The sequence below is a fragment of the Myxine glutinosa genome, chromosome 5, assembly GCF_964187855.1.
Source record: "Myxine glutinosa chromosome 5, kmMyxGlut1.1, whole genome shotgun sequence".
Taxonomy (NCBI): Eukaryota; Metazoa; Chordata; class Myxini; order Myxiniformes; family Myxinidae; genus Myxine; species Myxine glutinosa.
In genome coordinates this window covers 29,994,242-30,021,898 of record NC_136265.1, presented here as the reverse complement: position 1 = coordinate 30,021,898, position 27,657 = coordinate 29,994,242, and the positions used below count along the sequence as shown (strand labels likewise).

The window sequence follows — 27,657 nt, the reverse complement described above, 5'->3', positions numbered from 1 at the left end:
AGGAAATGAAGATCATGCTGGGTGTTTATGAACAATCCGTGAGTAGAATTTCATGCACAAAACACCTCCACTTGAACACACGTGGCCCAACCCACGAGGATCTCTCCGTATTGGTCCAACCAGCTCTCAATGGAGCAAACTTTCTCAAGATCCAAATCACGAACACACGTGGATATAGACCGGAAGTAAAATACCTGTAAAACGAGATGGGATTTTTCTGGAAGACGGGAGAATTCTCTCATCCTATACTATCGGTATGTTGATGATATTTTTGCTTTGTTTGAATCTCAGATGGCATGTGATGTATTCTTGACTCAGCTCAACATTCTCCATCCAGCGCTGAAGTTCACCAAAGAGCTGGAATCTTCAAACACTTCACCTTTCTTGGACATGTTGGTCGAAAGATCCGCATGTGGTTTCACTACATCCATCTAACGGAAGCCTACTTTCACTGGGCTGTATACTCGTTGGGATTCCTACAGCTCCACGATACAAAATTGCCTTGATCAACATCCTTGTGGACAGAGCTCGGAGGATTTGCTCACTTTGCAATTTTCCTGCTGAAATGGACAAAATCATGAATATACTTGGTGACAATGGTTATCCGGAGTATATAATTAAGAGATATGTGCACAAGTTTCTCAACACGGAACACAAGATCGGTTCTGACAAATGTCCGGGATATATCATGATGCCATAGAAAGGACAATCATCACGAAGGTTTGAGAACAAATCAAACATATGGTATCAAACACGTACCTGACTGTGCAACCTCGAGTAATCTTCACCTCATGCCATCTGCTCACGTCAGTCAGTCAACAAGGATGTGGCTGCCCACCTCACAAATTAGCAAAGTTATATATGAGTCTAAGTGCTGATGTGAAGCACGTGGGACGTACAACCAGAAGGTTGGCTGATCGTATCAAACAGCATGTCACCCTGGCGATTCGAGGAAAGAACGTGGGAGTGAGAACGCAACCGTTGTGAGCATGAAGGAATGTTCAAGGACCATCGGCCATTTATTCTTGTTCTTCTGCCATCGCACAGCACTCTATTGCCAACAGCGTCTGTGCAGACCAGTACTTCTGTTTTTTAGCCGTTTGTCACGTTTAGCATACTGAAGAAGAAGTCTAAATACAGAGCGGATGGGCTTTGCATTTACAGATGCTTTCTAGTTTTACAAGTTTTGAATCATGATTTTCTCTTCACTTCTTCCATTTAGGGTCTTGTGTTTGAGCTGTTGAATTGACACCAGGTGGGTTGACTCAGTCTGTCATCCTTCCAAGGTACTAAAATGAGTACCAGCTTACTGGTACTGTTAAGGCAGAAATAAATAATTCAGAATGTTAGATCACGTTTCTTAATGAAAAGCGAATTTATGATCATATAACGCAGTTCAGAACCCTATAAATCATGTGACCTGCAAAGCATCTTGCGTAAGGCTAAAAGAGCAGTGTTGCATTTATGTTGATGCTCAAGTTAAAAACTAATTGACATGTCAGGTATACACAGAGGGAAAAGCAGAAGTTAAGATCCCTGGTTTACCAAAACATCTGGTGCCTTGCTTGTGGACAAAAAACACAAATTTGGAAACTGCTTATTTCTGTGTTTCTCAAATGTCAGCTTGGGTGTGTGTGCCGGCTAAAATGTTACTTCCTCATTTCGTTTTTAACTATAAGAGGCTGATTTGAGACTTGGATTTTGGAGATGTTGAGATTGAGGATTGATGTTATCTCTTGCTCCCCGCACATACGTAATTAATAAATGATTCGGTCAATCTGCTGGTATAACTTGACTGAGCTCTGAGTTATTCCACCACAGAAATTGGCGACGAGGATGGGATTGCAAGACCCTGGGAGACGAGGAGAGTGAAGGACACCGGCTGAGGTGTGCAAGCACAAAGTGGCCAATGAAGGAGAAAGGTAAGGGAAACTTTCTGGACATTCCCTTCCCTCATCCTTTATTATGTATTGCCTCCACCGAGATCGTACTCTTTGCCTCTAAGCCTTCTGGGAGATGCAATCTTTGGAAATACTGTTGAGTCGTTTATTCATAAGAGGCAAGGAGCACAAGGGTTTGGGTTTTGGAAACCCGTGCATGCGAATGTGATAGGAGATCTGAGATTCCTATTGAGAGGGGTTTAAAGGATTGGATGTTTGTCATTGAACTGCAAGAACCAAAAGGTTCCTGCTGATTTCAAAAATCCGTGTAAGCTTGTTATAGGATCAGGGATCCTGGGAATTTAGACGCCTGCTGTTCGAATGTTTCCATTGCACTAATTGGCTTCGATTAGGGTATGAATGTGGTTGTGTGAATGTGTGTAATGTTCTGTATGTATTAGTATTCAATTATTGTTACTGTGTTAGTCCTGGTGTTTGCGTTGCTTTTTGTAGCAGTCAGTGTAGCGTGTTCGCAGTGTTCAATAATGGGGAACAAACAAGGGAAGCCCTGTAAATCAGGAGTCCCAGAAAGGGGACCATGTAGACGAGACATGTTTGATAAATACAGACCATACTCGGTTAAGGACTTAGACAAATGGTGTGCATGGACAAAGACGAGTGTTCAATGTTCATAGTATTCCGATTGACGGAACATTTGATAAGGAGAGCCAAACCAGAACCTTCAGTGAGAAATGGCCAAAAAGGGAGGAATTCCTGGTGGCGGAATGAAGCCTGCACCAGAAGTGCACATACCAGACAGGCAAGCTCGGTAGGGGAGTGGTGACAAGGTAATGTCAGGTCAGGTAGAGACCAGGGTAAACTCACAATCAGGAGGTTGAGTTGGATCGGGCATGCAGAATTGTGCCCAGTTAAGAAAAATAAAAAATACGGAGCTCCAAGTGAATGAATGGATTGATTTTTGGTAGCACGAAAGAATGAATGAAAATGAATGAATAACGAATCGCCAGTGAATGTATGGAAAATATATTTGAATGAATAAATATTGTCATGACACACAAAGGGTATATTTGTACATTTATTTCCAGCCACAGAAGTAGACAAGTATTCTTCGATCCAGCTGATGTTTACAGGTGACGACTTGTAAACATTTATGCTTGATCGATTTATTTGAGAATTATGAGTCTTACTGTGAGATGTACATGATCTGTGAGATGTACCTCTTGTTTGTTGGAGGTCAGAAAATGCTCCCCGGAATGCTTCCTGGAGTACAAATGCTTCCCACAGAGCTTACGTGGGATGTCATTGATTGCATTTTGGATCAAGAGGCCAAGTTGTGGTCAGGGGTTTGGATTTTTTTTGTTGTTGAGATTTGATGTCCATGCGGTCTGCTTGTGGAGAATGGAGGGCTGAGTGAGCCTGTGGGGAGAGCGTGATTTGTGCCGGAGGCGGCGGAGTTGTGGCAGGGGGTTGCGGTCTGTGCCGGGGCACCGGAGATGGCTCACCTGCCCTGTGGGAGGGACAACATGGGATCTTTGATGGACACCAACGAAGACGAGATGCCGTTTTTAACGTCTATCCGGGGGATGACAGTTTATCAAGGGGTTAAGATTCAAATCCAAGCTAAATCGTCTGTCTAGATGTTTGTCCGTCCGTCTGTCTGTCTATCTATCTGTGGGCAGGATGTCTCAGGAAGGTGTGGACGGATTTGTACGAAATTTGATACAGGTAACATGGTGTGTTCCGAAGGTAATGAACTACGAAATTGGTTACAGGTAAATCGAATTTCAACGAACGTTAAATACGACCCACCCCACTGTACTGTGGCGGACACGATGGCTCGCTGGCGCGATGACATCATTCCGCGCACCAGGAGGGTGTCGGCCATGCCCGAGGGTTAGGCGTGGCCTCGGGATATACACAGGGCTCACAGCCCCGAGCACGGCAGTGCTATAGTTTGATCCGTGAAATAAAGACGCTTGTGGTTACATCGTTGTTGCTTCCTTTATTGGCAAAACAAGTCGTGCGCATAGCACCGCACTACATTGGTGACCTCGACTAGTTCCGCCGACGCTGAACTACAGAACGCGCCATGACGAGCAGCAACGCAGTAGCGGTGAAACTCCCCAAGTTCTGGGAAGCTCAGGCGGAGATATGGTTTATGCAGGCCGAAGCCCAGTTTCAGCTTCGTGGCATAACGGCGGACGAGACGCGCTATTTCCACGTCATCGCCGCCCTCGGGCCCGGCACAGCCGCCCGAGTCGTGTCTGTCCTGCGGAACCCACCGGCCGACCACAGGTACGAGGCGCTCAAGCGTCGCCTCATCGCCACGTTCGGCCTCACAGAGGACAAACGGGCCGACCGTCTCCTGGACCTTCCCGACCTCGGCGACACGCGACTATCGGTCCAAATGGACCACATGCTGTCGCTACTGGGGGACAAAGTACCGGATTTTTTTTATTCCGGGTGCTCTTTTTACGCCAGCTGCCGGCCCGGGTACGCCTCGCGTTGGCCGATTCCAAGATAAAGGAACCCCGCGCGCTAGCCGTCGAGGCCGACAAGTTTTTTGCGGCGTGTGACACGCGGGCGAGCTTCGGTGCGGCCGTCGCGGATCCCGGGGCTGACGCTGATGCTGATGCACCACACCTCGTGCATCTCGAGGCTGATGCACACCGCGTGGCCGCCGCCACGCCCCGCCCACCACCACCGCAAAAACCGCAGCCTCCGCCTTCGCCGCAAACCTGGTGCTATTTCCACGCCAGGTTTGGCCACAAGGCGAAGAATTGTTGCCCGCCGTGCTCCTTCGGCAAGTCGGGAAACTACAAAGCCGGCGCTCGGTAGCGGCCCTGAGCGTCGGCCGTTCCGGCAGCCTCCTGTTTGTCACGGACACCTTGTCCGGGCGTCGCTTCCTCTGCGACACGGGTGCACAGGTGAGCGTTATCCCCGCCTCCACATCCGACAAGCGAGTCGCGGGTCGGGGCCCCGCGCTGCTTGCAGCCAACGGTACGCCCATACTCACCTTCGGGAAGCGCTGCCTCTCCCTGCGGTTCGGAGGACAACGCTTTCAAAGGACTTTCGTAACCGCCAGCGTGCCCATGGCATTGCTCGGTGCGGATTTCCTGTGTGCAAATGGGCTGTTGGTGGATGTTAAGAACAGGCGCCTCGTCCAGGCAGAAACGTTCAGCTCGCTGGCTTGCTCGCTGAGCAGTTCGTTGGGCAGCTCCCTGAGCGGCTCACCGAGCGGCTCGCCAAGCGGCTTGCTGAGCGGTCCGATCCCGGCGAGGTTGGTTTGTACGCTCCCGGCAGCGGACGAGTTCACCCGCCTCCTCGCCAGCTTCCCGGCCCTCACGCGACCCACCTTCTCGGCGGTGGCTGTCAAGCACAGGGTGGAACATGACATACCCACCGTCGGGCCACCGGTCTATGTCCGGGCCCGCCGCCTCGAACCAACGAAGCTCGCGGTGGCGAGAGCGGAGTTCGCTACGCTGGAGCGGCTGGGCATCGTGCGGCGCTCCAATAATGCTTGGGCGTCGCCGCTACACATCGTGCCGAAGCCTGGCGGGGGATGGCGGCCGTGCGGGGACTACCGCCGCCTCAACGATGCCACCACCCCGGACCGTTACCCGGTCCCTCACATCCAGGACTTTTCCGCCCGGTTGGCGAAAATGTCCTGCTTTTCTAAGGTGGACCTCATACGCGGATACCGCCAGGTCCCCGTCCGGCCGGAGGACATCCCGAAGACGGCCGTCATTACGCCATTCGGCCTTTTCAAGTTCCTTCGGATGCCCTTTGGTTTGAAGAATGCGGCTCAGGCATTCCAACGTCTGATGGACAGCGTCTTGTGCGACCTGGATTTCGTCACGATCAGGGGGCTCCAGGAGTTCCTGGGCATGGTGAACTTTTACCACCGTTTCCTGCGGAGATATGGTTTATGGCCCTCCGGGGGAAGGAGGGCCATAAACCCACGAGGCCCTCCGGGGGAAGCCGGGCAAAGGTGACGTCGTTTGGACCGAGCAGATGGACGCGGCATTCGCGGGCGCGAAGCTCGCCCTGGTTAACGCCAAGATGCTCGCGCACCCGGCGCCCGATGCACCGATCGCCCTCACCACCGACGCGTCGGACTACGCGGTGGGCGCGGTGCACGAGCAATGGGTGCGTGGAGCTTGGCAACCGCTGGCGTTTTTCAGCCGGCAGCTTCGCCCGCACGAACGCCGGTACAGTACCTTCGACCGCGAGTTGCTCGGGCTTCACCTGGCGGTCAGGCACTTTCGCCATCTGCTCGAGGGCCGTTCGTTCATGGCCTTCGTTGACCACAAGCCCCTGGTCTTCGCGATGGCCAAGGTCACCGAGCCGTGGTCGGCCCGGCAGCAGCGTCACCTCTCGGCAGTGTCCGAGTACACGACGGACTTCCGGCACGTCGTGGGGAAGGACAACCCGGTGGCGGATTGCCTTTCCCGGTCCGTCGCCCACGCGGTCCACCTCGGCATCGACTATGCCCGGATGGCGGCGGACCAGACCACCGAACCCGACGTCCAGGCCTTGCGGACTGCCGTCACGGGCCGCCGCATCACCGAGGTGCCGTTCGACGGCGCGTGCACGGCCCTCTTGTGCGACGTCTCCCTCGGGCGGCCTCGCCCCATCGTGCCCGCGGGCTGGCAGCGCCGGGTTTTTGACGCCATCCACGGCCTGTTCCACCTGGGCACGAAGGCCTCCCAGAGGCTGGTCGCCGACAAGTTCGTCTGGCACGGCCTCCGGAAGGTCGTCCGCGATTGGACCAGGACGTGCCTCGCGTGCCAGCGTGCGAAGGTGCACCGCCACACCCAGGCCCCGTTGGCCCGGTTTACGGTGCCCGAACGTCGGTTCGGCCACGTTCACGTGGACTTGGTGGGACCTCTGCCCCCCTCGCGGGGTTTCACCCACGTCCTCACCATGGTGGACCGCACCACCCGGTGGCCGGAGGCCGTGCCTTTGGCGGCGACGACGGCGGCGGACGACGCGCAGGCGTTCATCGCCACCTGGGTTGCCGGTTCGGTGCCCCCTCGGACATCTCGTCCGACCGCGGCCCCCAGTTCACCTCAGAGCTCTGGGGGGCGGTCGCGCGGGGGCTCGGTGTCCAGCTGCACCGTACCACGGCCTATCATCCCCAGGCCAACCGCCTGTGCGAGCGTTTCCACCGCTCCTTAAAGGCCGCGCTCCGGGCCACCCTCCACGACGGTGGCTGGGTCGACAGGCTCCCCTGGGTCCTGCTGGGCCTCCGGACGGCGCCCAAGGACGACCTGCGCACATCCGCGGTGGAGTTGGTCTTCGGACAACCGCTGCGGGTGCCGGGCGAGTTCCTCCCCGACTCCACGGCACCATGGTCCGCGGCGCAGCAGCGCTCCGCGCTGCAGGAGACCGCCCAGAGGTTCGCCCCGGTGCCGACGGCGCACCACGGGCGCCCGCCAACGCACGTCGCCCCGGAGCTTCGCATGGCGGAGTACGTGTTCGTCCGACACGACGCCCGCCGGACACCGCTGCGGCCCCTGTACGACGGGCCCTTCTGCGTGCTGGAGACCGGGGCAAAGCACTTCACCCTGGACATCGGCGGTACTCCTGACCGCGTGTCCGTGGACCGCCTCAAACCGGCCCACCTCGACGTGGACCACCCCCCGCCAGTGGCTCAGCCCCCGCGTCGGGGCCGCCCCCCGGCGGGCGGACCCCTGGCGCCGCCCAACCCTGCCGGCACGCCACCCCCCGGTCCCGCACCCATCCCAGGGGCAGCCGGGGGCATCCCAGATGCCGCCAGCCGCCAGAGGGCGCTTCGGCCGGGTCATCCGTTTGCCCCGCAAACTGACCCTTCAGGTGCGCGGGAATTCTGGGGGGGCGCGTGTGGCGGACACGATGGCTCGCTGGCGCGATGACATCATTCCGCGCACCAGGAGGGTGTCGGCCACGCCCAAGAGGTAGGCGTGGCCTCGGGATATACACGGGGCACACAGCCCCGAGCACGGGTGCTATCGTTTGACCCTTTGAATAAAGACGCTTGTGGTTACATCGTTGTTGCTTCCTTTATTGGCAAGACAAGTCGCGCGCATAGCACCGCGCTACAGTATATTGAAACCGGAAATAAATCAACGATCGGAGGCACCATAATTTCAGTGTTATTCTAAATTACAGTTCAGAGCACGATGATTACACTGTATGCAGGGACCTTTAAACAGCTGCCGGTACTTTAATTCATACAGAAAACGGCAGAATGTATTGATTTTATTTGTGGAAGAAGAAGAAGAAGAAGAATATATGAACCGGAACAGATATGAACCGGAACAGATATGAACCGGAACAGATATGAACCGGAACAGATATGAACCGGAACAGATATGAACCGGAACAGATATGAACCGGAACAGATATGAACCGGAATAGATATGCCTAAATAACACATTTCCAGGCGGACCCGAAGGCCTAGCAGAATAGTAGGTTTTGAACGAAAGATCGTAAAGTGGAGCAAGATAGGCCACTCGTGCGCGTTCAATTCGGTGAAGTACGCAATGGAGCAGAACGGCGGCCATTTTAGCAAGCATGCGGAATTCGGGCTGCTTCACGAGATTTACTTCACTAGAAAAAAAGAAAAGTTATGTATCATTGGCAAATGTACTTTTAAACGCTTGCCTGCAATGATTTTTCACACGTTTTACAGGTGGAAATTAAACTTACAGTACCCATGCTGACCATTGCATCTCGTGACAATTTACGAAAAGATATGAATACATTATTTTCAATTATTTGCACTGTAGCGACCCATGGGTCCCCCAAAGCTCGAAACCAGCAACATAATCTCCTTGCCCAAGCCGGTGACGTAACCGGCGGACAAACCACGGCGCCGAGGTTATAATTGTTTGCACCTGTCGGTCACATGACCACCAAAGCGTGCCTCGCCTGAGAGGCGTGGCTTTGGTTCTGATGTATGCTTTTTGGCTTGGAATATATATATGCGAACCCGATAAACGGGCTTTCAGGGTTCCCGAGATGATTATACAATAAACATCTTCTCGGACGAGTTTGTGTCTTGTCCGTCACTTCGTCCGTCTCAAGCAGGAGCGCTGCTCCTTCAGCACTACATTAAGTCGGTATTAGATGCACAGATCTCCATGTATTGAAACATTTCAGTGTTCATAGACATTTCAATGTCTTGCACAATTTTAAATCCTATCCCAACAATGTACTTGTATGTAATGCATCATGACAGCAGAAATGAATGATATGTTTATTTTCCTTCGTTTTGCTACAGAGCCATGTGCTTGAATGAACATTAGATTCCATAAAGGTCTGCAATATATTGTTACAGATCCGGGGGACGGCACTTCGGTTAGCAAGGGGGGTTAATCCCCTTGTCCTGTTAAGCTGGCCGTCCGACCGGTCCTGGGGGTATGACGTCACTTCCGGTCGGTGGTGAGTAGGGTTGTAAGCCCAATCCGTCCTACTACCTAATTACCACCACCAATCCGTAAGCGAAGAGATGCTCCCACCCGGGCCGCAGCGTGATTGGATGCGCCGAGCGAAGCGAGATGCGACTCGGGCCGTTAACAAGAGACTAAACCCGATTATAGCGTTGGCCGAATCGTGCCACAGGTACTCAATCGAAAGAAAGGACGCAAACGATCGAATAAGAGAAAACCCAGAAAATAAGAAGAACAAAGAGTGGGTTTATTAATTATATACAAAAACCCAAAGAAGAGGAAACAAAAGTAATATACAGAAGAAGAGCAAAAGGACACAGGGCAAGCTTAACTATACAGTCTTACTTACAATCCCGGACAAACAAACTGACTCACACGAATAGGGAATGGCAGGAAGGAATGGCTGGAAGGAGGAGAAGGGTCCAGGCCGAAGGTAGGCGTCAAGGTCCGGCTCCAGCTTCACTCGAGTCCGGCTCCGGGTGTTGATTCATACCGCGGCAGCGGCGAGCGCGTACTGTTGGCACGCCATCGGACCTTATACGTGGCGGGGGGTGGGAGGGGGGGGTAGTCCTTTGCACGGCCGTATGTGCAGTTCAATACAATCGATGATGCAATCTCGCCCAACCTCCACGCAGTCCGTGCCCTCTCACTCCTCTCTCCTCTCGGGCTTCTTTCAACAACCGCACTTCTCTCCCTTCTTATGTAAAGGCGCCGCGCTTGCGCTTATATAGCCCGTGTAGAAATCAAGCCGCACTTCATCGAGCCACGCCTATCAATGAGCTCACCTCAGCCCTGGTTGGCTCGCCGAAAGGGCCACGCCTCGGTCTCGGCGCTCCGCCCCCTTCTTCTCCGGCTTGACCGCATGCGTAATGGCGTTTGAATGCAGCGAACGCTGCTGGCAAGCAAAGTAACACAATTTGGAGAGAGAGAGAGCAAAATGGACGGAATGGGGCCTATCTTATTTAATTAATGCAACGCAGATTCAACTATTGGGAACAGATCCTTAACTGAAACACATAATAATGAAATAACTACAGAGAGGTCCTATGGTGCTCTACGTGTTGTACATGGACTAACTCGGGTGCGATCTTTAATAAAGCCAATTAATGGGGATATTTGAAGGGGATCATTTATAAGGGAACATTTACTAAAATTTACAAAGTGAACGTTCTAAAAACCGTAACAATATGTTATATATGCGATATATGTGAGCGCAAGCTCACTCTGCCTGCCTGCTAAAATGGCTGCCGAGCACGTCCATTGGATACTTCACTGTTTCGCACGAGTGGGCTATCTTGCTCCGCTTTACGATCTTTGCTTTGAACTAATCCCACGGACATCGCACTGTATTGCGTGGAGTTACGATGTTATTCTTGTGGATTTCTGTGCGTTTTGTGGGAACTTGAAGGATGGCAGGTGGGATCGGTTTGGTTGAGGTTATTTAGCTGTACAATGCAGGTCCAGACTCAGGAAACAGATGGGTTGGTACGTACTGTATATACTGTATTTATTTTATTATTATTACTGAAAGGTGAGAAAAAAATGGTTTTGTAGAAGATATGTGACATGTTGAAGATTGGGGCGGGATGAACGTTGATGTGAAGCAGTTTCCTGGCAAGGGTTATACTGGATGGGTTGCCGTTGCCTTTGCAGCGGTAGTTAGGGCAGGAATTTGGAATTTGTTCAGAATGCCGGCGATAACTCGCCTACTCTTAATGGATCTTGCATCCAGCGGCAGGTGCCGAGCGGATGGGACACCAAGTTTGACGTCCCAAACATTGTGGAGTCCCCCTGCCTGACAAGAAATGGGATTTAATGAGATTTGTAATGGGATGTGGACGAGTTAATTGAGAGAAAGCAGACCCGATCAGAGTGCCGGTGACAATTCACATACTCTTCGTGAAAGATACTGTGGGAATTTTGCTGTCAACCAACTAATTACAGCAAATGGGACACCTGAACGTCCATCTTTGTGATTTGATGCGACTTTGTGATGCAACGCGCTGCCAACAAAGGCACCAATCTGAGTTTATATCGTGTCGCTGAGAATGAAATGCAGACTAGATGGCTCATTGGTCCTGTGTAATTTAATAATGAAACATTTTCCTGCTTCAGTCTTTGTGCACCAAATTCCCTCTGATGACATGGATGGAAGAATGTTGACTTTTGATCTTTTTTGACCAGGAATTTGCTCTCCTTGACCAGGATCGTTTATTTGTCTTCTCCACATGTAGCTTTGTTGAAAATGGGATGACAGGCCTAACTCTGAGATTGTTATTAATAGTTAGGTCAAAATATGAAATAAATGGGCAAAGCCCCAAAAAATTCCTAGAAAACGTTTTATGGTGTTTTCCTGTAGTATTTGGTCCAGAGAACAACATACCAAAAGTAGGCTGAAATAGGACTATCGCAAAGGGTCTAAATGTGACGTCAAAAAAAGATGACCGCCTCTATTAAAAAGTGCCTTATATCTGCTCATATCCTATCAATATCCTATAAATGTAGCTGTTTTTACCCATTTACGTGTGAAAATAAACTCTTCAAACCAGTATATCAGTGAATTCATCATTATGTAGTATTGCCCAATGTACCCAAGTGATGTAATGACGTCATCAATGATGTCATGACGTCATCAATGATGTCATGATGTAGCTTTTCATTATTTCAAGTTTTTGTGGCAAATTAAAGATGGAAGATGGTACTGACATTTTAGCTATTAAATTTTGTGCAGGAAACTCCAGTCATGCCAGAAAAACAGTAAGCAGATGAGTGCATTAGCATATTTTGCCCTGGTGAGGCAGTCCATAAGTGTAGTGCTGCCATCTATAAACATTTCTTCTCCAGAATAAGACAAAAGATTCCAATCAGATTCACATTTCTCCAAATTTTACCTAATCAAAGTGTTTCATTATGATATAGAAAAGGACACAATGTATTTAAGCTAATAAAGATCATACAGGTAAGATAAAACAACTTTTCAATGGCCATTGTTTTCTACTTTCTGACTTGATAAACACTTGGTGAACATTGCATGCTAAGGCCATGACTTGACTTGACTGTATGAACCCTCCTCTTCAAGGAGCCTCCAGGTTATACTGGCATAACATAAAAAGTTAACTTGTTGATAAAACATTATCGTGTGCTACATGGATGTTGTAGCCATATGTGCTACAGGTTACTTGCAACTTCTCAAGTTACTTGCTGTGCACTCTGTCACGTTTACCCCTGGTGGACCACCCCCCCCCCCCCCCCCCGGACCCTAATCAAAGTGTGCTTTTCTTGAGACATGTGTATATAACATAGAGTATAGACTACTGTATGTATTAAGAGGCCATTGCCAGGTGAAGGATGACTAATATCAGGATTGGTCTTGTTTAGGTCAATAGACAATAGTGTAAATGACTTTCTATGTGCACTTGCTGTTCTGTGTCAGATCAGGTACCTGTTTAACTTTTTCATGGGTGATTGATTGTACTCTACATATATTGAGAACTCTAGTCAAAACAAAGCTTATTCTGTGTTTCAGACCATGAAAATGAACGCAAGTGAAGAAACCTGTGTCTTGTGCAAAAAGGAAATTGCTTCAGAAAGTGAGGACAGCATTGTTATTACTCAAAAAGGAGTTGACGGCATCAACAGTGCAAGTGTCGAGAGAGGTGACAGCATCATCGTAGCTGCTGCAACGAAGGTTCACAAGACCTGCCGCTTGAATTACACAAACAAAAAAAACATTGAGAGCCATAAGAAAGGTAAACTAGATTCTGCTCAAGCTGCCAAAAGAAGTACACGTGTCTCTACTGGCCCTTATGACAGCAAAACAGACTGCTTATTCTGTGGGAATAAAGTAGTGACGAGCAAGAGGAGTCCTGATTATGATGATTATAGCTTTGTTAGAACAGACAACTTTGCGGACAAGATACTTTTAATGTCTAAATCACGAAATGATGATTGGGCATTTACAGTCCGGGGACATGTTGAGTACTTTGGTGGAGACCTTCATGCAGCAGAATGTATGTACCATCATTCTTGTGACTCACATTTTCGCACATTATGTGATATTCCAACACAGCATAGGTCAGGACCAGGGAGCAATAAGAGAAGGAAAGTTGGGCGGCCAACCGACGATGACCAGGACCAAGCTTTTCAGAAGGTGCTTGCCTATTTTGAGGACAATGATGAAGAACAGTTGACTATTACAGACCTTTCCAATAAGATGAAAGAGTACTTGCATGATAGTGATTCTAGTGCATATGGCAATCAGTATTTGAAGTCTAAATTATTAACACACTACGGGGATTCTATATTTGTGGCTGAGGGTGCGGGACTACATGATATTGTGACTTTTCGAGAAAAAACAAGTACAATTCTGCGGGACTACTTTAAGATGCAAAACAAGGATGACGAGGAAGCCCAGAAGAGAGCAATAATACAAACTGCGGCGAAGTTAATCAAAAGCGATATCAAGACTGCTATAATGCCTATCAGGAGTGAGTATCCCAAAGCCACAGACCTGAAACTGGAGTCCACTCTTGAGTATGTTCCCCGGAGCTTGCGTTACATGCTTCAGAATCTTCTTGTCGGAAAGGACACTCGGAGGAAAGAAGCAAGTATAGGCCACTCAATCATTCAGGCAGTTCGTCCAAGGACAGTTATAGCCCCACTACAGCTAGGACTTACAGCACAAATGCACCACCACTTTCGATCTAGATTTCTTATAGACAGTCTTTCTGCAATGGGTTATTGTGCATCATATGCTGAAGTTCAGCGATTTGAAGAAAATGCTGCGTCTTCAGTTGCTCCAGATATTTTAGGTGGTCAAACAGCCATAAGCGACACGATGCTGTTATTTGCCGCAGATAATGTGGACCACAACATTGTGACTCTTGATGGGAAGAGTACGTTCCATGGAATGGGACCGATTGCCGCTGCAACTCCGGGCAGTAAAGTCAGCTACACAATTCTTAGGCAAAAATTGTGTGAACTAAACGTCATGAATGAAACTAAAATTCCAATCAGCGAATACCGCTTCTCAAAGCACGCCCGCCACAGCATCAAATTCCAACCACTACCATTGCTGAATAACGATGACCATAAAATTGATTTGCTTTGCGAGATGTCCTTCAGATTTCATGTACAAATCCCAAATTGGCAAGGAATGATGCACATGCTGACCAGTGAGCGGGGCCACCCAGGAGAATCATCTGTGCTGTTCCTGCCAATGATTGATATGTATCCTGGAGACATGACGTGCATCCTGTCCACTCTCGAGTTCATATGCAAGCTCGCGTCAAAGCACAACATTTCACCTGTAGTCACTTTCGACCAGCCTCTCTTTTGGAAAGCTTCTGAAATAGTGAGCGAGGTTGAAGACAATAGCCCAATAAAAGATGTTGTCTTGTTACTTGGGAGCTTCCATACACTAATGAACCTGTTGGGTGCTATTGGGACATTGATGGAGGGCAGTGGACTCAAAGACATACTGGAGGCAATCTATGGGGAAATATCCTGCTAAATCAATCAATCCTGCTAAAAATGATTCACTGCAACTGCTCAGCTGGATGCAACACGCTTAGATGTAGTTGTAAGAAGTACGGACTTGATTGAGTGCACCGGGGCTTGTGGACCTTGCCAGGATGGCAACTGTGAAAATATGAACCATGCACCCATTTTAGATGAAAATGAGGACTGATAATATTGTGACTAGTGTGTAGTTGGTGGTGATGAGTAGTAGAGTAGTGGCCATGGTGGTGGTGAGTAGTAGAGTAGTGGCCATGGTGGCGGTTGTAAAGTAGAAATGGTTCCCCACCTGGAATGACATCCTGGGTACCAACTAATTAAGAAAAGGTGGACATTGGTTTTATTTGTGTATGAGACTGTGTGTTAAAAGAGTGTGGAGCATTTTGGCATCATCAGTGACTTGATGATGCCATCTCACACAGATATACAGGACAAAAACTAGTTCAATTTAATTTCATGTGAATCTCAGTTTCATAAATTGGAATTTACCATCAGATAAAAAAATTAGGTCATGACGTTATTTCATGACGTCATGTCATGTCATGACGTCATGACATAACTTGGAGACACTTCTGTTGACTGCAAGACTTCCAAGGTCATAAGCTTTATGAATAATTTTCACTTTTAAAGTGGTCTAGTACTGGTTGTTTCAAAAGAAATGTGAAGATATTAGGATTTTTGGTCAAATGGCGGCCATTTTGTTTGACGTCATATTTAAACCCTTTGCGGTTCTCATATTTTGGCCTACTTTTGTGATGCTGTTCTCTGGCCACGATATTACTGAAAAACACCAAAAAATGTTTTCTAGGAATTTTTTGGGGGTTAGTCTGCATAATGATCCTACTATAAATCACAGGTAGATTGGACGGATTCAGACGAAACTTGGTGGACAGGTTGTGTGTGTGTGTAACAAGGAAGAAGAAGAAGCATATCGACGTTGAAAATGCAGAAATCTTCAGCATTACCTTGGAGTTTCCTTTCGCATCTTGCCGAGACGATAGTAAGGAGCACACAGCAGATTTATTCGTTAACATCGATCTGCAGGTTCAGGAAGTTTTTACAGGTAAAATACAACCATGTTGTGGGTACAGGACAAATATTAGGAGTAGTTCACATGTTTTCCGATTGGGTTGAGATGTGAACATGTAAAGGGTAAATGTAATTAATGTAGCAAAATAATATGTAAATTTGGGACACTTATTGTAGAAAGATGCTTCCAGTGTTCCCTTAGAATAGTTGGTGGGGGAAGGACAAAACGGATTCCTAGACATTGGAAAATTGTGACCAAAATTGAGAGTTCTTGGGTTAAAGGGATATAAATATATGCATCTACAAGTTGATGGATTAATACAATTTTAGTTCTGGATGATACTTAAACTATGAACGATGTTGGCAATATACAGGGAATGTGACTTGTTGATTTTGGGGGCAAACAGGTGGGTTAAAATAATTGGCTAAGTTTTAAAGATTGAGAGGACTATGAATAATGGACTATTCCATGGCTAGAGAAAATGGTTGATATTAATAAAAGGAGAGGACAATACAGATCTTGGCAACAGATTTTGTAAAATAATGAATGCGAGAGATAATGAAAATAATGTGAAAGAAAAATTGTTAAGGATGGGAAAAAACAAACATTCAGGTTGATAAGTGGACCAAGTTTTTTTTTTGTTTGTTTTATTTGTATTAAAATAAATTTAAAATGTTGGTGATTTGGTGATTTGTAATGTAATGGTGATTTCAAGGAAATTGTGTGCTGAAAGTAAAGACCTATTAATTATGCCCAAGCTGATGACTTGGTATGAAAGACCTTGTGAATTACATGAGATATTTTGTAAGTAAAATATGAAAGTAAGTTTGATGAAAGAAGACGAATTATTTAAAACTTACAGTAATGATTGATTTTCTTCTCATCTTGTGGTGAGAGTACCACATGATCGTGCAAATGTTGATTGGACACATGATAGGGCTTGTGGATGGATTTGTCTGGGATGTGGCGTATTTCACGGGAACAAATGATTCAATTTGGTGAAGATTTGAATATGGATTCGGATATGAGAATTTAAAAAAAATTCGGAATTGTAAAATGCTATTATCAGAAGGCATTTTTGCAGAACGATGGGAAAAATGAGCAAGATGCAAAGAGAATATGATGGTACATATAAATGGCAATGTTCTGATTTGAGTGTGCATGAGAAAATGTGTTACAGGATTCGTGGAATGTTGGTTGGACATGATCGATGGAGAACTTACATTGATTTAAAAAGCGAATTTCCATAAAATACTTCCATAAAAGGAAGAGAATAAAATTGAATGCAGATATTGGTAAATTCTGGAAAATTGAAGTAAAAAGACCCAGGATTAGAGTGGATTGGAATGATATAGAGTGGATTGGAGTGGTGTGTGTGGTAACGACCACCAACTAATGCCTGCTTTCGGGATGTGTGTTTAAAGTCCACCTGAGGGATGGACCACATGGGATTGATCGAACTAGGCATTTTGAAATATACGAGATATTTTGCTTTGTGAAATTGTAATTTTGGGGTCAGATGTAATTTTTTTGGTAGCTTTGGTAGCAGGAGCTATTGTGTAAATTGGCGTATGCTGTGTTATGCGCGAGGTTGGCAGAATTTACCCTTGATGACAAACTATTTGGCATTTGGAGTCTGGACGGACGCAAGGGAGGGCGTTCAGGCGGCATGTTGGAGTATTAGTGTCGAGCTGTGATCAAAACGCTTGGCCCGTGATTGAAATCTCAAAATGTTCAAATGAAATTTTGAACATTGGGGGTGGAACACGAATCTCAAAGAGGACGCGGACAGATACGTCAGGTGACCGGTGTATGACAGGTGTGTGACAGGTGTGTCCCTACAGGCAGAAAATAAACGTTGGAATAATGGGTTTTTTATTAGATGCTTGAAAAATTCTAATTGTGGCTGTTGTCCAAAGTTTTTTTTGTTTTTCAGCAACGGAGATACTACAAATGGCAGGTGGATATCCTCAGACACACAACACAAATAGGCTGCTCAGGGAACACCTGCACTCGCCCAGGGCGCCAAACAACCCCAGCACACCATGTTGCACACCACCAGCACACCAGCACGCAGATGTTGCTGCTAGTCATTATAGAGACACCGCTAGTACAGACCGAAGCACTACTGAAACAAGATGTATGGCCAGAAATGGGAGAATAAACTTGCACCATCCTAACAAGCAGAGATAGATTTATTTGATAAATGGAAGGGGGACATGCTACTTGAGTTTGGAGATAACCGGAGGTCCTTTTGTTAGATAGCCTCCACATCTATTAAAAAAAAGGTTGGTTGGGGCTTAACAGTAGACTGGACAAACAAGGACAAAGGGATGGCCCATTAAAAGCAAACTGCGAAATTGTACTCAAACCACACCCCTGGCAAGAGGCTTGAGTGAGAAACAAGAACACATATTGGAAACCGAATGGCTCTCTAAATGGTTCAAAGATTGGGGGGAACAATTTTGAAATGGTTACTAACGGCTTTAAGTGCCATCATTGGCTTTATTCTTTTAATTTCTGTAATGAAGCTTCCTTTAACTATGTGTGTGGCGAAGCTTTCTCCAAAAAAATCCTCCCAAAGAGACCCAGAAAAAACGATGGTGTTGTCTGATGCACGAGATCAAGATGCCTCCACCCACACTCCTCTGGCTCTGATTGACTGATGGATTGGATTGTGATGTTAACAAAATCCCCTATGGGTGCAGGAATTGGATGTTCCTGTTTTCCTTATTTGCTACAAGCTCAGCTCGGATCTGATTCCCAACAACTTCGCTTTGGGTCTGACTCCCGAAGAATTGCTGTCACCACATGGAGGACATGGATTTCCTATATGCTAACAGTGCAAGCACAGCTGCAGAACGAACCGTTGGAGAATGCATCACTGCAAAATGGTGCCAATCATGCAAGCGTCATTTGAGTTCTGATTGGCGACAATTTTACCACCACTAGATTAAGCATTGCGGGTGTAGCTTTGTCTCGGTTTTGTATAGTCCTACGTTTTCAGTCCTACGATTGGAGTTGACGATGAAAAGATGCCTACGCTGGGGAAAGGGTGAGCTGGAAGCTGCTCCGGGCGCTAAAGGGCGTAAGAAGATGCACTGCCGAGGACGAAGAGGCTCCTGTAATTCTACTTGTATCAAAATGTTTCTGCGACATGGTTCTTTAGAAACAAAGGGACGATGGTGGAGACCAAGGGTCGATTTCAATGGTAAAAATGATACTTAATTGAGAAATTTAATATATAGGAACATGAATTGTTAACTTGGCACAACTGCTGACTCAAGCCAAAGTTGACTCGCGTGCTTCCAATCTCTTGAGATAGCAGCATCCGTCGCAACAGATAAAGTAAACATGACTGGAATGTGGTTCATGTGCTCTGGGTATTCTTCTATACCAACAGCTTGATTGCATCACCTCACTCTGTGTTGACATACAGGGATGAGCAGCGATTTCGTAGTTCTTAGGAATGTTTTGCTTGAATTAATTATGATAACGATCACAGGTCGAACTATGCTTAAAGAAGACCTTTGGTGGTATAATTCAGATCGTTTTGAAGGCGCTACGATTGATTCTGGCGACCATCTTAACGTGTCTCCGCAGCTGCGCTTGGTTTTTCAATAAACTTGTTGCTTCTACAAGAACTGGACTTGAGGCTCGGTCTACATCAGAGAAAGAGGACCGGGGTCGGAATCCCACAGGAGGACATTAGAATTCTACAGGATGCTGTGACTGATCAGGTAAATGGATGTGTTCAATGGTGATTTTAAGGTATGGATGTCTAGCGACGGCCGTGTCATAGCGCCATAAGCCTTGTAACCGTGGTTTGCTCATACAACTCACGGGGTGGGCCATATGAGCAAAGGGAGAATGTTACCCATGGTAACTAAGGAATGTTATAATGGTATGCACCCAGATTTAGTCCAGTGGCAGACGAGTGTTGCAAAATGTGTTTGATTTGTTAGCGTACACATGCAAATGGATTTTATTAAAATGCCGAAATGCTATATTTTTGTGTGGCACCAACCAGAATTGTGCGAGCATTTTGTGTGTAGGCGGAGGAGGCCCTGCCGGAGGGAGCAGCTGGGGAATGCCATGGGTTTCAAAAAGGCATATGTGAACTCAGAAAGTCAAGAGGAGGAGGCTTATTCGGACGTTTCCTGAGGACGGTGATATTTGTACTAGCACAGAGTCTGTTCATACTATCGCTCACGCTAGTAATTGTGTCCATGCAGGTGTGCAATAATGGGAAAAGGAATCTGGGAAAAAGAAGTATGATGGAAAGTGAGGAAACACCTTTGAAATCTGATGGATTACATGGAATCAATACTTATCTGGCCATATCCCTCAAAGGAGCACAGTGTTTGCAGAAACTGCTGGTTAATCTCACGAGAATCTCGCAAGAGACCTGCTTCAATCAACATTCAGATTTCAATGAATAGATTTTGCAGTTAGCTTTGGGCTAGGTTAAAAATTGGAAATGCTATGGGTGCATATCATTTCTTACTTTGCGCAACCAGAATTAAAGGGTATATGTTATTATTTGTGATATGCACTGTGTACAAGTGTTCCTGCCCTTGTTCGTGATATTTTTGTCCACAACTACTTACTTGTATGATTTACCAGCTGTTTGGTATTGTGATGCTTGCCTTTGGGCACCTACAAGTTGCATAAGAAACCCGTTCCATACTCGCTAGGCAACCATAATACACTACATGACAAAAAGTATGTGGACACCCAAACATCGAACATCTCATTCCAAAATCATGGGCTTCAATATGGAGTTCGTTCCCTGTTTGCTGCTACAACAGCCTCCACTCGTCTAGAAAGGCTTTCCCCTAGATGTTGGAACATTGCTGTGGGGATTTGCTTCCATTCAGCCACAAGAGCATTAGTGAGGTCAGGCACTGATGTTGCGCGATTAGGCCTGGCTCGCAATCGGCGTTCCAATTCATCCCAAAGGTGTTCGATGGGGATGAGGTCAGGGCTCTGTGCAGGCCAGTCAAGTTGTTCCACACTGAACTCGACAAACCATTTCTGTATGGAAAATGCATGTGGGCATTGTCATGCCCGGGGGCATTGTCATGCTGAAACAGGAAAGGGCCTTCCCCAAACTGTTGCCACAAAGTTGGAAGGACACAATCGTCTCGACTAGAATGATGTCATTGTATGCTATAGCGTTAAGATTTCCCTTCACAGGAACTAAGGGGCCTATCCCGAACAATGAAAAACTGCCCCAGACCATTATTCCTCTTCCACAAAACTTGACAGTTGGCACTACGCATTCGGGCAGGTAGCGTTCTCCTAGCATCCGCCAAACCCAGATTCGTCCGTTGGACTGCAAGATGGTGAAGCGTGATTCATCGCTCCAGAGAATGCACTTCCACTGCTCCAGAGTCCAATGGCGGCGAGCTTTGCACCACTCCAGCCGATGCTTGGCATTGCGCATGGTGATCTTAGGCTTGTGTGCGGCTGCTCGGCCATGAAAACCCATTTCATGAAGCTCCCGACAAACAGTTGTTGTGCTGACGTTGATTCCAGAGGCAGTTTATAACTTGGTAGTGAGGGTTGCAACCAAGGACAGATGATTTCTACGCACTACACGCTTCAGCACTCGGCGGTCCCGTTCTGTGAGCTTCTGTGGCCTACCATTTCGTGGCTGAGCTGTTGTTGCTCGTCGACGTTTCCACCACAATAACAGCACTTACAGTTGACCAGGGCAGCTCTATCAGGGCTGAAATTTGACGAACTGACTTGTTGGAAAGGTGGCATCTATGACGGTGCTAAGTTGAAAGTCACTCAGCTCTTCAGTACGGCCCATTCTACTGCCAATGTTTGTCTATGGAGATTGCATGGCTGTGTGCTTGATTATATATACCTGTCAGCAATGGGTGTGGCTGAAACAACCGAATCCACTAATGATAGGGAGTGTCTGCATACTTTTGGTCATGTGGAGTATAAAAGCGAGTTCGATTAAACTAATGATTACAAAAGTCGCACTCCTGGCAGATTTCTCCTCAGCTTGTATATAGAGGACCACAATAATCTTTCAAATAATGTCTGTTGATGTGGGATTGGTGTGCGGGTCTCGATTTGGACTAATTTTGGGATTAGTTTGCCTGTGGCCTAGACAGACACCTTCTTGGGGAAAAATAGGTGTGTAGAAGTACTTCCGCCATACTTCTCACAACTGCTTCCGGTGAACCCTGATCCAGTTCACAAAGTCTAAGCTCCCGCTCGTTTTAAGGGGCCCTTGAATGGTGAAAACCCTTGGAACAGAAGGGTCCTGGAATCCTGGGATTGGTCTGAATTGGAATCTTCTGTATAAAGCATGGGAATGTGGAGCTGACTTATGGAGATTCACCTTCGGATCATGAGCAAATGAAAGATGCCTAAGGAGATTACCTAGATGGTTCTTTCAGAATCAAAGAGGGGAGTTTGGAGGCAGAAATAAATAATTCAGAATGTTAAATCATGTTTCTTAATGAAAAGACAATGTATGACCATATAAGGCAGTGCAGAGCCCTATAAATCATGTGACATGCAAAGCATCTTGGGTAATGCTAAAAGAGCAGTGTTGAACTTATGTTGATGATAAAGTTAAAAACTAGTTGCCATGCCAGCTATACACAGAGGTGTACACAAAAGCCAGCTATACACAAAAGCAAAAGTTAAGATCCCTGGTTTACCAAAACATCTGGTGCCTCGTCTTCTGGACAAAAACCACAACTTTGAAAACTTCTGTGTTTTTGTGTTTCTGATTCTGATTTGTGTTTCTCAAATGTCAGCTCAAGTGTGTGCCTGCTAAAGTGTAACTTCCTCATTTTGTTTTTAACTATAAGAGGCTGATTTGAGACTTGAATTTTGGAGTTGTTGAGATTGAGGATCGATGTTATATCTTGCTCCCCGTACGTAAGTAATTAATAAACGATTCAACCTATCTACTGGTATAACTTGACTGAGGTCAGTTATTCCAACACAGTACCATGGGCACTGCATCAGCAGCACTGCCACACTTCCAGAAAATGATGCAACTCACAGCTACAGGCTGCATACCAGTACAAAACAACATCATACAATCGAGGAGTGGCCAAATGCATCGATAACATTTCCAGCTCAAACCGATTGAGTAATCGGCCTAAGGTCGCATATTGAGCGAGTCCAAGTCTTGTCCTGCATGAGTGTTTCTCTTTGTTTTAATGTATCAATTCAAATGCAATCTCTTCAAATAACCATGTTCAATTTTAACGCTTCTTTTGATCACATGAAAGCTGAAACGCTTATAAACAGAGCACCAACTTAGCTTTCTAGGCAATTTCAGAGATTATAAACTCAATTCTTAACAAGACCATACGTACAGTCACGTGAAAAAGTAAGTACACCCCATGCAAAGTTTTGACTTTTTCAACATATTTCAACATACAGCTATTTGATCTTCATTTCAACAATATTGACAGATAAAGGTGATATAATAACAAATATCATGAAACATTTACATTTTGTAGTCCATTGTTTAATTTAAATAAACATAAATGCAAATTTCGCATGTGGAAAAAGTAAGTACACCCTTGGCTCTAATAGATGGTATTGCCCCCTTTGGCAGAACCAACCTCAAGTAGGCGTTTCTTATAACTGTCTACCAGTCTCTGACATCGACTGGGAGAAATTTTTGCCAACTCCTCCATGCAGAATTCTTTCAGCTGTGCGATGTTTGAGGGGTTTTTTGCATGCACAGCTCGTTTCACATCCCCCCACAACATTTCGATGGGATTTAGATTCGGGCTTTGACTTGGCCATTCCAGAACCCTCCATTTCTTTCTTTTCAGCCATTCCTTGGTGGATTTACTGGTATGTTTAGGGTCATTGTCATGTTGCAAGGTCCACCTTCGGTTGAGCTTCAACTTTCCGACAGATGGCCTCACATTATCCTCAACCACCCTATGGTACAATGAAGAATTCACAGTGGATTCTATGATGGTGAGCTGCCCAGGCCCTGCTGCAGCAAAGATGCCCCAAACCATAATATTTCCACCACCATGCTTTACAGTTGGTATCAGGTTCTTGTGGTCAAATGCTGTCTTTGGTTTTCGTCAAACATGTCTTCTGGTACTGTGGCCAAATAGCTCTACCTTTGATCTCATCTGTCCAGAGCACATTGTTCCAGAAGTGCTGGTCTTTGCCCAGGTGTTCATTGGCAAACTTTAGTCTTGCCCTGATGTTCTTTCTGGACAGCAAAGGTTTCCTCCTGGCACACCTCCCATGTAGATCAAATTTGTGCAGCCTCTTTCTAATGGTAGACTCGTGCACTTTCACATCAACAGTGGCAAGAGCTACCTGTAGGTCCCGTGATGACATTCTGGGGTTCTTAGAGACTTCTTTCGGCATCTTGCGGTCTGCTCTCGGGCTGAACTTGCTGGGGCTGCCTGGCCTGAACAAGTTGGCAGTTGTTGGGAATCTTCTCCACTTGTCGATGATCTTCCGGACAGTTGAATGATTGATTTCAAATTGTTTGGAGATCTTTTTAAATTCCTTCCCAGACTCGTAGGCATCTATAACCTTCTTTCTGAAGGCCTCAGAGAGCTCTTTTGATCTAGGCATGGTGACGCCGCACACTTCAACAACAAAGGGCAAACCAAACTAAATGTCTGAGGTTTAAATAAGACGGGTTCCTCCAAGATCCTCTCTAACAATGTTCTAATCATTTGCACCTGAGGTGGTGCACCTGATTCTAATTTTAAGTATTTGAAGTAGTGATAAATGTAGGGGTGTACTTACTTTTTCCACATACGAAATTTGCATTTATGTTTATTTAAATTATACAATGGACTACAAAATGTAAATGTTTCATGATATTTGTTATATTATATCACGTTTGTCTATCAATATTGTTGAAATGAAGATCAAATAGCTGTATGTTGAAATATGTTGAAAAAGTCAAAACTTTACATGGGGTGTACTTACTTTTTCACGTGACTGTATCACTTCTCTGATATGATATACATCATGTTGTTGTGATTCAAAAGCAGTTTAAATATCATTGTAAACAGAACACTGACAACAAAAAGAGCTTCATAGCACTCTCATTTCTAATACTACATCTTTAAATTCGTTAAAACAACAAAGGTCTTTATTTTATTTTCCCCTTGCTGTCCAAGATCTCAGTTCGACGAAGAGCAAGAATTCAGGATAAAGAAAGACAACATTCTGAGTCTGATGCGTTTACCAGAACTTTCCAAAAAGTTTCACCAGCTATAAATGATTACCGTAATCACAAACAGAACACTTCTCGGGTTTCTTGTGTTTGATACAACATCAAAAGGTGGGTTTCAGTAGATGGAGCCGGGACCTTCCCAGGAATCTAAGCATCCGCTCTCGTTTCCTGAGGTGTCATTTTGAAGAGGAAGTCGAGATGTTTTCCACATGAAGGTTCACTCGAATATTTTTCAATACAATGAGAGCAAACTCACAATATGTCAACACTTCAGTTCACATCACCATCAATTTACCTCTGAGGTCTTCTTATCATTGATTGAATTTGAGAACGTACTGCATTGTTTTACTGTTCATACAACATGGGGTGGTGAGGTCTATTCAATGGAAGAAATATTCTTAATTCTGTGATATGCTTGCACAATTCTGGGATTGTGTGTTGAAGATTTTGTAGAAAAGAAAATACATCTTTGACCTTTGTATGAACAGTTGCTTCGAAATTAGTGTTTTACATTCCAAAAGAAGGTAGCGTGTTTTTGTTTTGAACGTAGAACCTGCTGTTGTCTGTGGACTCAGTGCTATGATCTTCAAGTCGTTTGTGCAGTGTCCTTCTTGGGTTTGACTGCGACTCGTTCTCCAACCCTCCAATTCGTGGACGGATTAAGGCAAAACTTATTAGACGAGTTGGTTAGGCAGAGAGAACAAGACGATTCGATTTTGGTTCAGGTACGAATGCAGATCCGGCCTATCAGTGGGATAGAAACCATAAACTGTTCAACCTGGCGGAAGTATGCGCTCTACCGAGTGTCGTTTTAATTTACATGTTGTTTTATACTTTCCCTTTACGTTCTTCGTAATCATTGGGGCTGCATTCAATGATGTTTCAACTTCATGTGTAGCATCTTCTATTCACACCTGTTCCTGGGAATCTTTTCCAAGGTGTGTTAAAGATTCCTTTTTCTGTCTTGTCTTCACGTTTGTGTACAAAATGGATTTGATAAGATGTTGACCTTTTCCTGTACTTAGCCAATCCTACAGTCGACGTTTTGTGCAATTGATTTAACTCCATCAGGCCATCACCTCCTTCTCATCTCAGGAGGTACATTCTCGGGATGCATCGATTTTTGTGGAACATTTTGTGGATTGTGAGGAGCACTTATACGGCTTCTCTCCAGTGTGAATCCTCATGTGTACCTGGAAGTGTCCACTCCTTTTGAATGATTTGCTGCACAAAGTGCACTTATACGGCCTCTCCCCAGTGTGGGTCCTCATGTGTATCTTGCAATGTTCATTCTTATTGAATGATTTGCTGCACACAGTGCACTTATAAGGCTTCTCACCCGTGTGAGTCATCATGTGAAACATGCGGGATGAATAGTCAATGCATGACTTATCACAAAAAGGGCACTTATATGGCTTTTCCCCAGTGTGGGTCCTCACGTGTATATTGTAACTTGAACTAGCGCTGAACGATTTGTTGCACACATTGCACTTGTACGGCTTCTCACCGGTATGGGTCCTCATGTGACTCTGACAGTGTACCTTGGTACGGTATAATTTATTACAGATGCTGCACTTGAACGACTTCTCTTCAGTATGAATCTTCATGTGTATCTTGCAGTTTGAATAAAGTTTAAACGAATGGCTGCACAAAGTACATTTGTATGGCTTTTCCTTTTGTGGTAATCCCCATTTGCGAGCTTCAGAAGGTAGAATGGAGCCCTCCCAGGACTCGGGGTACCCACCTCCTTTTCCATAAGCAGCATGGATCCTCATGTGTTCCTGGCAGGTTGAATACTGAACAAACGATTCATTGCACAGAATGCACCTGTGCAGCTTCTCAACAGGACAAGTCCTCATGTGCATCTTCCAGTTTGGGTAATGCGCAAAGAATTTGCTGCACACTGTGCACTTAAACGACTTCTCACCTGTGTGAATCCTCATGTGCATTTGGAAGCTTTTTTCCTGACGAAATGATTTGTTGCACACACTGCAGCTGTACGGCTTCTCCCCAGTGTGTGTACGCATGTGCCTCTGGCAGTTTGATTTCTGATTGAATGATTTGCTGCAAAAAGTGCACTTCAACGGTTTCTCCCCGGTATGCATCCTTATGTGCACCTGGAACATTGACTTGCATTTTAATGATTTATTGCAGAAAAGGCACTTGTACGGCTTTTCCCCAGGATGTGTCCTCATGTGTGTCTGGTAGAATGAGTTCTGAAGAAATGATTTGTTGCAAACATGACATGTGTACGGTATTTCCCAACCATGTGTCATCAAGTGATTCTGATAGGTTGAGACATCAGAGAATAATTTGAAACATACAAGGCACTGCAACTGATTCTCCAGAGCATGGGTGCTCATGTGTACCTGATCTGTTGAAAGGCAACAGAATGATTGATTGTACCTGTATTTCTTTTCAGAATTTGGAATCTTCAGCTGTGCTTGTTGACGAATACGTTTGTGTTTATAATCCATAGACTTCAATGCATTACTCTTCTTTTGTTGCAGCAAATCATTTTCAGTGAACGTGAGACTATTTTTGGTAAAGGATAACATCCCG

General features: G+C 46.0%; 2 protein-coding genes across 4 annotated transcripts in view; one reads left to right on the top strand and one right to left on the bottom strand.

The window, feature by feature from the left end:
* Positions 1 to 27,657, bottom strand: part of LOC137427761 (uncharacterized) — a 142,751-nt gene that overhangs the window by 34,092 nt on the left and 81,002 nt on the right. The gene's annotated exons all lie outside the window — the stretch shown is intronic.
* On the top strand, positions 1,668 to 27,657 carry LOC144892228 (uncharacterized). 3 transcript variants are annotated; one of them, XM_078777792.1, is made up of 4 exons: positions 1,668 to 1,922; positions 12,864 to 13,086; positions 19,488 to 19,624; positions 20,120 to 22,835. In XM_078777792.1, the coding sequence occupies exons 2-4, from the start codon at positions 12,867 to 12,869 to the stop codon at positions 20,324 to 20,326; spliced, it is 564 nt and encodes a 187-aa protein (XP_078633918.1). In that variant the 5' UTR covers positions 1,668 to 1,922; positions 12,864 to 12,866; the 3' UTR covers positions 20,327 to 22,835. The 3 variants fall into 3 exon arrangements, 2 of the variants coding, with proteins under 2 accessions (XP_078633918.1, XP_078633919.1); XR_013623445.1 differs by lacking the exons at positions 12,864 to 13,086; positions 20,120 to 22,835 and adding an exon at positions 26,884 to 27,657; XM_078777793.1 differs by lacking the exon at positions 12,864 to 13,086 and having other exon boundaries at positions 20,120 to 22,833.

Coding starts and splice junctions, on each gene's coding strand:
- LOC144892228 (XM_078777792.1), top strand. CDS start 12,867: ATGAAAATGAACGCAAGTGAAGAAACCTGTGTCTTGTGCAAAAAGGAA. Junction 13,087..19,487: donor CATTGAGAGCCATAAGAAAG/GTAAACTAGATT, acceptor GTGTCTCCGCAG/CTGCGCTTGGTTTTTCAATA. Junction 19,625..20,119: donor AGGATGCTGTGACTGATCAG/GTAAATGGATGT, acceptor GTGTCCATGCAG/GTGTGCAATAATGGGAAAAG.